Genomic DNA, 11,165 nt, shown 5'->3' on the forward strand with positions numbered 1-11,165 from the left:
GGAAAAGTACTAAATGGCCTATGTGCCACTGGGAGCAATGGGCCTACGTAGTATGTCTAACATAAAAATCACACCTGTGAGAAGTGAGGGGCACTAATGTTGGGTCAAATATGACGTAAATCTTGTCCCCACGTCTCATATTTACCATTGACAATGAAAGGAGAAATTAGGTCAAATGTCCGCCAAATATGATATGACATAAATTTGTACGATGACAAGAGCGCCCCTCACTTCCATACACTGATAGGCAGTGTGTGTGGCAGCCGATCAGGACTAGGTCCCGACTAGGAGCCAAAGTCGTCATTAAATTTGACTAATTCATATGTCAGGTTTCACCTGACAAAAACAACACTTTGTGTGAAGTCAGGGCCACCTTTATCATGATGATGTATGGTCATCAAGATCGTCATATATAGATATTTAGGCCCACAGTGGTCTAAGTGTGTTACCAACACATGTCTATGACAGTAATCTATGATGTATGCGGAGATGCAAATTCCATTTTGAGGTCAATTTGCCAAAATGGGTCACCTCAGATTCATTTCAATCAGACGTGGATTGGGCTAAAATCTTGCACAGATATGGGGCTGTATTTTGCGTGTCTTAAGTACCAGGTCTTATTCCCTAACTTGAGTAAACTAAAGACCTGGAGGCGTGATCAATGCCATTTGGCTATTCTGAGTGGCCAAAGAGCATTGCTCACGCCTCCAGGTCTTTAGTTTACGCAAAATACAGCCAATGGAGTCATATCAGCGGGTAAGCCACCCACACCTTGTAGGAAAGGGTGGATGCATGCGGATCAGCTCGATGTGGTGTGTATGTAGCCCAGGCAAGCTAAGGGCGGCTCAATACAAGTGCCATTGACCCAAAAAAAATCACACCCATGTGAAGTGAGCGGTGCCTTTATCATGATTAAGAAAAAGTGCCCGTCGGGGCAGGCCAGGTCAGGTTATGGCCTCCTGGTGGAGCTATAATAGGCAGGCCAATGTGAAAAGCGTGCCATTTGTTCTTACACCATTGATGGCAATTGGATGATTTGAGGCATTTAGTTTCAAAAATGTGTTTTGGTGGCGCTAAAACAGGCCAATGTGAAAAGGGTGGGATATATTCTTCAGCCTAGTAGGAAAGTCTGAAAGATTTCACGTAAATTGCACACTGCGTTCATGATTTGAGGCTTTTTGTTTCTAAAGGGACAATCCTGCAAACTTCAAAAGCAGATGTTAGCCAATTAGGATGGAATATTAAATATCGGAACAGATCCATCTTGAACACATGACTATAGAGATAGTGTGTAACGATTTGCAGAATCTGGAGGAGTAATGGTGTTTTGCAAAAGTCGGCCACCTGGTGGCGCTATAACAGGCCGTTCTGGAAATCTTGGGGCAGAGGTTCATCGTTGGCATCCAGGGAGAGTGTGTGTGTGTGTGTGTGTGTTCACAGACGGACGGACACACGGACGGAGTGCAAAACATACTCTCTCCCAACGCCTTCGGCCTGGTGGAGACAATGACGGTAACCAGAGTAACCATGCTGCTACCGACTAATAGACACCCAAAAATACAAAGTCACATGTTGGAGCAGTTAGCACCCCTCAAAAAGGACTGACCTACATGGCTGGCCTCTTACAGAGCCACACCGTAAATGTGTGTCACTAGAATTTCGTGGCCGCTACGCGGCCACTCAATCCCAGAGTTACTTCGCCACGCACTATGGGAAGAAGGAAATAGTTATTTAATGAATCGCATGTTGGTGTGTGTGTGTGTGGGGGGCCTTACAGGCGTGCATGTGCGTGTGTGTGCGTGCAGGCGTATGTATACATTAGGGCTGTCACGATTCGCCTAGTCCACGATTCCATTCAAGTTTCGATTTGCAGCTCACGATTCGATTCGATGTTCGATTCGCTATCACGATTGGCCTAGTCCACGATTCAATGCAATTTTCGATTTGAAGCTCACGATTTGCTTCGATGTTCGATTAAATTTTTTCAATCTATTTTTTCAAAACCTTGTTTTTCAGCATTGAGGGCTATATTCATTATAATTTAGGGCAATATCTTGGTTTGTAAAGAAAAACACTTGTTTCCCAATAAGTCACATTTATTTTGTATAAATAACAAATCAGAATGAGAATAATAAAAGGTTTAACAACTTTGGGTTTTATGCCCTAACATTTTTTAAATGTTTCTTTAAGATGAGATGACTTGTAACATTGTTGTTAAGCTCTAAGTAAGTAAAAGAAAGAAGAAAAAAAAAAGACAAATAGTATATAGACCCATCTGTTGTTAGTTCAAGTATTAAATACTAATTTAAGTGTTCAATTTCACTTATACACTACCTGGTTATAAATAGCTGCAGTAGGCTACACCATTTTATGCAGTATTGTATACTATTTCTATTTAGTGTACATTTAGTGGATGTGGCTTACATCCGGTCTAAAGCCCACCCACTGTATGCGCTGATTTCCATACACAATCCGTATCCTCCCCTCACCGGATGTTGAATTAACAGTACTAACGGCCATATATTTGACGATCTTTTACACAAAACGATTTTAACGGGCAACGTTTCACATGTATTATTAGTTGTATACATTTTAGGAGTGAAAACATGTGTGACCTGCATGGCATTTTGTAACGTGGTTCTGCTGTTCTGCAACTCTCATTAAATATTGAAAGCCAGCGTTTTCCACCACTGATAGTGGTCGCATGTCTGCAGCTATGCAGACCGCAACTCCGTGCGTTAATTGTTTTGCACGGGGCGAATTAGCTGAGAGCTTTTCTCTATAAGAATATAGTTGGCTGTGTTGTTGTCTTTGTACCATCGTCGTTGGACAGATCGATGTCTTTGTGATGTCTGCTAAGATGCTGGCCCATATTTGACGTGTTGCCTTGTTTTCTTTTCCACACTTATTTCCGTGTATCATCGTCGTCGCTGTCTACAACAGCACTGGCCATGGTGAAACGCAACAGCCGTGTCATTCTCTCACTTGTCAACTCCTCTCTGTGTGTGTGTGTGTGTGTGTGTGGCACTGCTCCGATCCAGCTGGATTTGCGTCTCTTTTTTTTCTCCATGCATTCGCATGGGCGGAATGGCCCGGCCGCTCGCGGAAGTAAATTGGCTGTGTGGCGAAAATAGGCAAAGTGATCGGTGTAATGCTGCTAACGTTAGCATGTGTGCTATCAGGCAAAAGCTGAGATAGATATGAAAGTACTACTGGGGAAAAGGTCATACAAAACACAACACCTAAATTCGGAATGTTATTGTGACCTATTGAGCACAAACAGACCATCATGATGTGCTTGCTGGACCTATAATTAATTTATTTGCATAAAATGTCCACTGTAAATGAAAAGCAAGATGGCTGCGACAGATTGTGAGCGCGACGGACTACGGAGGCCAGGAGGAACAGAGCTGGTGACGTATGAGGCAGGGTGTTGCCAGGTTTGCGAATTGTAAGCGAGTTGTAGTGTATGTAAGTAGCGTGGTTTAAAGGGCTTCTTTGTGGGCTGGTTGGGCTTGTTTCTGACCGTGTTGGGGCAGCAGTGATTCCGTGTTCCGTGTAGGAATGTTTCATAAAAGTAATATTTTAAAAGTAAATAAGACACTTGAACGGCAAAAAAATAGGCTATGTCAGTTCGGGGAGCGTGCCGAATTTATTTTGCATATAGAGATGTGTGGTGAAAGTGTGGTTCGGTCGGAGATAGAGCATGAAGAATGAGTATGGGTACACCTTTTCACTTGTATAGTAGATGAGAGTACATCCACTTATGTCCCCTGTCTCTTGTCCAAGTGCAAAGTTTCCATTGCCTTGTTGGTAGTGTCCATCGGTACAGTGCACTGTGTGTTGGGGGGTTTAGTACTGGCAGTGGTTGAGACGGTTGGTGAGATGGCCAGACTCACCATTCTGGAAAGCACTTTTTCTCCAGGGGTCCACAGACTATGTGTGGCGCCACCACCTGACTTAAGAACCTTGTCATTCTTGCAGAGGAAGATCTGCAGCAGTGAGGCATGGTCTTGGGGGAAGTATTCCTGTTGGACAACATGTTCCAGACACCGTAGATGACTTGGAACAACATGCAACTTCCTTCCTTTTCCCTCACCCTTGAGGAGTCCCATCAGGACCAGTAAGCTGGAGAGGAAGCAGTAGGACTGGAGGGTTGAACCAGTAAATAGCCTCTTAAACACAGCATTGATGGTTTCTAGAACCACTCTATTGGTCTCTGGCTGCTCACTGTAGACAGAGGAGATCTTTAGAAGGATATCCGCAGCCTTATCTGGGTCTGACACATCGACCTGTTGTATTAGGAGTGTCCTCTCCTCTCCCAGCTGAAGAAGTTTGTCGCTAGAGGGGCTATTCAGGAAAGACTCCACCTCTACTGAACTCTGAGGTTTTGTCAAAAAGCTTTCCTCATTTGACACACCATCCTCCTTCTCATTTTCATCCCCTTCTTTCTCTACATTTTCCTCCACTCTGTTATCGTCGTCCTCTTCATGCTCGTCCTCTTCTTCATCATCGTCAGGCTCTCCTTCGTCATCACTGAGAGAGGCCAGCATGTCTCCTTTGTCCATACTTTCCATGAATTCTTTCAGTGCCTCAGAGCCTTCCTCTCCCAGACAGTTGCCATTCAGATCCACCTTCTCCATATGAGGTTTGTCTGTGACAGCCTGTGCCACGACTAGAGCTGCAGCATCAGTGATCTGCCCAAAGGCCAGGTTAAGTTCCTTGAGATTAGGCAGTCCCTCTCTTAGGACAGCTGAGATGGCAATGGCTCCCTCAGAGCGGACCAGACAGTCACCAAAGTTAATCACCTGGACATTCTTCAAATGCCTCAGAGCCTGAGCCATGGCCAGTGCTCCTCTCTTGCTGAAGGTGTTGTCATTGAGGTTTAGGATGCTGAGCTCCGGGTTGAGCTGTATGGCTGAGGCCAAGGCTGTGATGCCTAGGTGGTTAATGCTATTTTGGGGCAGGTGGATCTCCGTCAGGCTGCCTATCAACTGGAAGGCCGTCGCCAGGGCTGTGACACCCTCATTCTTCAGAAGGTTCCTCCCGGCCATGAAAACCCTCAGTTTGAGTGGTTCTCCCTGAGCTGAGGACTGCTTATGGCACTCGGTCAGTGCTGCGGCCAGGATCTGGCCTCCTTCGATGCCCATGCCACAGTTGTTGAGTCTTAGCTTCCTCAGTGAGTGGCAGGTGGGGCTCTTCAGCAGGTTTTCGATGCCCTTTACCCCATCCGGACCAAAGGCGTTGTCGGACAGGTCCAACTCTGTCAGTCTGGCCCCTGCACTCATCAGTGCACCTCCCAACGATCTCAAGGCTGTGGGGATCTCGGCGCGTAGTCGTCCAGTAAATATATCACTCCAGTGGCATCTCTGAAGTTGGTCTTTGTGCTTGAGGGCCTTGGCAATGGCCTGCGCTGCTTCTACGCCAATTGTGTTCCCCTCCAAGCACAATGCCCGGAGACCCTGGTACTGCTCAATCTTGTGTACCAACTCCTTCACTGTCTCTGCGTTGTCCAATTTGAGACCCAGACCTTTGTAGCTCAATTCTTCATCCCTGACATGGGTCTTGGACAAAACATCGGCCAGCTGGGAAACATCATCCAAAGCCATTGCGTTGCAGAGCGTGAAAATGAGAGTTGTTGACCGTGAACACAGTATTCTGCTCAACACACCTTTGGCCAGGAGTATGTATGACTCCCATGTGGATTTTGGATTTCATGTGGCCAGTATGTTATGTCAGCCAACTATGATGTATGTATCTGTGGTGTATAACTCCATATTTGGGCAAAGTTTCAGTATGATCCCACTGTCATTGACTTCCATTATAAAATATAAGAAAAAAAATTGTACCACATTTTGTGTGGTACAGTGAAGTTTGGTAAAAAAAAATACATTAAAGGAGCATTCAGTGATTTGGAAAGAATCCCAGTCCGCCCCGGTAACATGTGTAATGTGTGTGGGTGGAGGGGGCAAAGACATATCTAGCCTTATTTAATAATAACTTTATTTATATAGCCCCTTTCTAGACATGAGCCACAAAGTGCTGCACAACATGGACAGGATAATGAAAATTCACAAGAAAAATAGGGAAAATAAGATGATCTATCATAATAATCATAATAAACAAGAAATAACCATAACAACATAAGGAGAAACATGACGAAGCTTAGTGACATGACATCACTGACGAATCCTTGGTATTTTTGTCTAGTAGTTGATCTTTTCACAGTCAACCGGAAGTTGTGACACCTAAAAAGTAAACAGTAACCTTGAAGCTGAAGCTCGCTTTCGTGATGCGTCTCAACTCTCAACCAAGTAATTATAAACGATATCTGTGAGAGAATATTGTCGAATTGAGCTTGTTTTTGACTCCATTCAGAGGTCATTTAACTTTACCAACTGTTAACTTTCAGCTATAGATTTGTTACTGAATCAAAGTCTTAATTTAATTAGACCACAACCCCTTCTGTTATTTGCGATTAATTCAATTTTTTGTACTGATGAAAGGGTTTACTGTAGTTAATGTTGCTGTATATCGTGCCTAGGCTGACCGCTGATATGCTAATATTATTTATGACATTGTTTCGTTCCAGTAGAGTAGACGGACGGACCTCCTCTGTAAGCATGTCCAACCCGCTCAGAGGTGAAGTTGTCAAACTCTATAAAACTGTAAGTTTGTGTCGGATTAAACTCATAGGCTACTATAGAAGACCATATGGGCATACAGCCAGAACACACAAACACACAAATACAATTGTATTTGATTTGATGACATTTGCTTTTTTAAATGGACGTGTGAATGGCCATTGGCCACCATTCACACTGTATTTTGTTTGTATAAAAATAAATGTGTGTAAACTTTTATATAGGGCTAGGCTATGTGTATAGCCTCCCTTATACAGTACAGTATGTAGGACTATAGTACAGGAGCTATAATGGTTTTCTCAATTCTGTTTTTAACATGAAGCCATTTCTTCCTGGAGCTGAATTAGTCCTGCAGCCGACAGGCTTCTCTTGTTTAAAGTGGTTAATTTGGTATAGGCCTATAGTCTTTTTTTATTGGGCTAAAATATTGTCTATATACATTGATGAATCAACTTGCTGACCGGCTGTCACTATTGGGCAATTGTTTTTACAGGGGTTTCTTGTGACCCTACCATTTACATCCTATGGCAGGCAAAAATGTCAAACTTTCCTTATGTCAAACTAGGAGGTTTTCATGATTCTAAATCTATTCCAAGCATTAGTTTTGCACAAAAAACACTCCTTGGGCTAAAAGCAGCCATAGCCACTTGCCCAAATGTGCCCAAAATGTGCTGACCTCATCAAGTTCTTCGCCCAAGGAGTGCATTTTGTGCAAAACTCAGCAAGTGGATTCATGAATGTATGTAATGTATATAGACAATATTTTAGGACAATAAAAAAAGACTATACCAAATTTCCCACCCCATAACCCCGGCCGACTACTAGCCTCAGGCCCAGCCTTACTTGTGTGTGTGTGTGTGTGTGTGTGTGTGTGTGTGTGTGTGTGTCGTAGCTGTTATTCCTGGGCAGGGAGTACCCTAAAGGAGGAGATTACTTCAGGGAGCGCCTGAGAGCAGCGTTTCTCAAAAACAAAGATGAGAGGAGCCCAGAACAGATCAGGCAGATGATCGCCCGCGGAGAGTTTGTCGTCAAAGAGATCGAGGCTCTGTACTACCTGAGGAAATACAGAGCCATGAAACAACGCTACTATGAGGACCAGTGACAGTTCTGTTTTCAATCCTAATAGAGCAATATTTCTAGCCCTAGCCCTACTGTAGCACAGTCAGTGGTCATTGGACCTTCAGGGTTCCGAAGGTGGTCTGTAACTCGGAGTGTACAAATGGAACCAAATGGACCTGTTCCATTGGTACACTCAGAGTTATGGGGGTCCTTGAAAAGTCTAAAAAGTCATAGTAAAGCAGACATGTGTCATACATATTCTGAAGAAAACCTAGAGACTGACATTCAGCAATTTGGTCTTATGATCAAAATAAGAACATTATTTTAAAAAGGACAAGTCTTTGCCACGGACGGACACATTTGTCTGTGTATGGACATATTAATGACCACTTGATGTGTCGCATGATACATACACACTGAATACAAACAGAAAATGAAAAGATGTGGAGGGGTGTTCATATTGAAGAGGGGAGACATCACTGGCTTTAACAAACAAATGTTTGGTGCACACCTGCACATCCTATAGCAACCAACACTGTGAATGAGGCTGGACACCCACGCCTGCTATGACTCAAGCCATCAGATAAACAACTGGACTTCACTGTAAATGATAATAAATGGCTCTTGGCAAGACGGTGAGTCTCTCAGCTTTCCTGTTTGTCTCCTACACCAGTGGTTCCCAAACTTTTTCTTGTCAAGGACCCCCAAAATGATACTCATTAGCCCACGGACCCCCATTTGAAAATACATGCCAAGGACTCCCATTAGAGAAGATTTGTATGGCTATAGGAACCCCGGTTTGACCGGAATTAGGCTACGTTCCCCTATTGCCATTTCTATCTCTGGGAGCCTAATACATATTGTAAAATCAAAGTTAATTTAACTCTGACAATGTACAAATGGAACCAAATGCACCCGTTAGGGTCCATTTGGTTCCAAACTATCATTTAGCTGGCGACCCCCTGTAACTCCCTCAAGGACCCCTGGGGGTCCCCGGACCCCACTTTGGGAACCACTGTCCTATACTGTCTCTACTTAAGTCCTACTGTCTGACTCTCCCTCAGATTTCTAAATTGTGTCAATGATGAACAAATATTAAGTATAGTGGATTATCTGTGTTAAGTTAAAGCAATATAATTCTACTTTTAATACTGTTTAATATAGTAATATAATGTACACTATTTTCTATGCTGCTATCCCCAGATTTTTATTTTATTTTTTATCGCAAAATTTATTTTGGGGGGTCTGGTGGTGAATTAATCCTTCAAACAGCAGAGCTGACATTCAGTAGATTTGGACAGAATACTGGACAACTCACCCCGGTGCGTGCCCGTTTTTCCTCCCGGAATTTTCCCCAGTGAGGGGGATAACTTTGTAATATGCTATTGGCTGTTTGTATTCTTTTTGGAAAAATATAAAAAGATACTCCTGTGGAAAGGCTATATTATTTTACTTATATTGACCCTATAAACAATTTAGTATTAATTAGTTTTTCCCACTCAAATAGTACCTCGTCAGATAATCCCCACATAGCCTACAACAATTACTGTGAACAGACTTCACTGTAGTAGCTTTTCATAAATTATATTTATACTGCTGTCATGAAAGTTTATAGTTGGAGAAATTCAAAGTCCAGCCGTCTGCCGTCCAGCCTCTCCCTGGAGTCCCACCCCTCACTGGGGAAAATTCTGTGAGGAAAACGGAAAAGGGGTGAGTTGTCTTGTTACCCTCTGGAATAGGAACATGGTTAAAATAATAATTTGAAGGCATTTCTGCTATAATGTGGACGCAATCAAATCATACACAATGTATTGTGTATGATTTGATTTGCCTTTTATGTTTGGCTTTCCATAGCCACTGCCTAGTTTGTCCCTCTGTGCCTGCGGTACTATCATGTGCTTGTGTTGTGATTTGCAAACAGTGTCCGCCCTTGATTATGGATTTACAACGTGATTGAAGACATCAAAGGGTCCTAATTGTATTTTTTGCCAAATGGATGTTCATTGGTTGTGCCCCATGTTATCTGCTGCCATGCTATGGGGTGCTATCTTGCTTAATTTGGAATATTGTGGTGGCGAGTTTGTGTGCCAGAGCTGACGAGAACTTCTGGGAACTCAGATTATGTAGCAATCTTCTAACTGAACCTGATTTGGGTTTTTTGAACGATGTCAGGTGGTCAACGGGACCCCCATGACATTGTGACCCCTTTAAATCTAAAAAACACCTGACTTCATATTTTGGGGAAATTTAGGGGAAAAATAAGTAGGCTATTAATTAATACATTTAAAAAAAAGCGCTTGCAGAGGGGCATAGTGTGCACTACCATTCATTCCTGTATACAGGTATGCCACTGACTCAAACTGTTTTAATTCCTTCTATTGCACAGTGACTCTACTCTAGTCTCTGACAGGACGACTATGCTGACCTTCTGCTTTATGTTCAATTCAGATTAGGGATTAAGAGATTTAACTGAGGCATGGCGTACAAATTCCATAATCTAATCCAGACTACAGACAAAAGTAATTTGAGACTCAAATTAATATATTTTATTCCTGGTTAAACTATATTATTATTATATAGTTTAGTTGTTAAAGAGAGTAGTCCGTTTCCCTTATTAACCTGTAGACAGATAATAGCCAGTCCACTTAGACTTTTGTTCAGTATTAAGACATTGGTGAGGGAGACTGTAGGAGTAGCCTCGGGTTAGACTGACAGTAGGAACTAAGTGAGGTAGACTGTATGAGAAACACGGTAGTGGCAGGGAAGCTGAGAGGGGGACAGCATAGGAGAGAGGGATTCTGTCTCCCTCTCATCAGTAGTCTTATACTACTGAGAGGGAGACATGAGAAAATGCTTTGATGGGATTTGATCTATGCTGCGTTCACACTGGGCAGATACAAAAGATACAAAGTTACACAGCATATTTGTTGCTGAAGTTGAAACCAGCTCAACTTTTTTTTGTAGCTTTGTATCTGCCAGTGTGGATGCAGCATAACACTATCAGGTAGACTTTTTTCAAAAATAACTTAGACTTGAACTGTGGGGCGGGCGGCGTTGGCTCAGGGGTAGAGTGGCTGGATGGTAACCGCAAGGTGTCCTTGAGCAAGACACTGTGACTGAACCCTTAATTGCTCCTGATGTGCTGGTTGGTGCCTTGCATGGTTTCCGTCACCATTGACATCAGTGTATGAATGTGTGTGTGGTAATGGGTGAATGTAAGTGCCTTGGATAAAGGTGCTATATAAACGCACCATTTAACTGAATTTCAGTCACTGGCCCATGGTTGTGAAACGCTGTGGAAGGAGCCCACCAAAATTGCTGATTTAACCTTAGCTTTTATGAAATGTCTGCAGGTGTTCTGGAAGATTGAACATGCATTCTTTTGCTAGTTTGAAAACTTAAAAATGTTTAAATACTCTTAAGCAAGAGAATAAGTAAATAAACTTGCAGAACTAGCTGTAC

The 11,165-nt window shown here is 42.9% G+C and overlaps 2 protein-coding genes across 3 annotated transcripts; one reads left to right on the plus strand and one right to left on the minus strand.

Moving 5' to 3' along the window:
• Positions 1-3,764: 3,764 nt before the first annotated feature.
• LOC308314459 (ran GTPase-activating protein 1-like) lies at positions 3,765-5,609 on the minus strand (the record flags this gene model as incomplete). The annotated part of the gene is made up of 1 exon (XM_080762090.1): positions 3,765-5,609. One exon carries the CDS (start codon positions 5,607-5,609, stop codon positions 3,765-3,767), a length of 1,845 nt encoding a protein of 614 aa, XP_080618216.1.
• Positions 5,610-6,233: 624 nt separating this feature from the next.
• Positions 6,234-8,336, plus strand: lyrm5b (LYR motif containing 5b). 2 transcript variants are annotated; one of them, XM_080762366.1, is made up of 3 exons: positions 6,234-6,314; positions 6,593-6,668; positions 7,537-8,336. In XM_080762366.1, the coding sequence occupies exons 2-3, from the start codon at positions 6,624-6,626 to the stop codon at positions 7,744-7,746; spliced, it is 255 nt and encodes an 84-aa protein (XP_080618492.1). In that variant the 5' UTR covers positions 6,234-6,314; positions 6,593-6,623; the 3' UTR covers positions 7,747-8,336. The 2 variants fall into 2 exon arrangements, with proteins under 2 accessions (XP_080618492.1, XP_080618493.1); XM_080762367.1 differs by having other exon boundaries at positions 6,235-6,314; positions 6,596-6,668.
• The last annotated feature ends 2,829 nt before the right edge of the window (positions 8,337-11,165 follow it).

This window comes from Protomyctophum bolini (assembly GCF_963924005.1).
Source record: "Protomyctophum bolini genome assembly, chromosome: 4".
NCBI lineage: Eukaryota > Metazoa > Chordata > Actinopteri > Myctophiformes > Myctophidae > Protomyctophum > Protomyctophum bolini.

What these genes read in the sequence shown, in the direction of transcription:
- lyrm5b (XM_080762366.1), top strand. Translation starts at nt 6,624, where the DNA reads ATGTCCAACCCGCTCAGAGGTGAAGTTGTCAAACTCTATAAAACT. An exon ending in TTGTCAAACTCTATAAAACT is followed by an intron (nt 6,669 to 7,536) that starts GTAAGTTTGTGT and finishes TGTGTGTCGTAG; the next exon opens with CTGTTATTCCTGGGCAGGGA.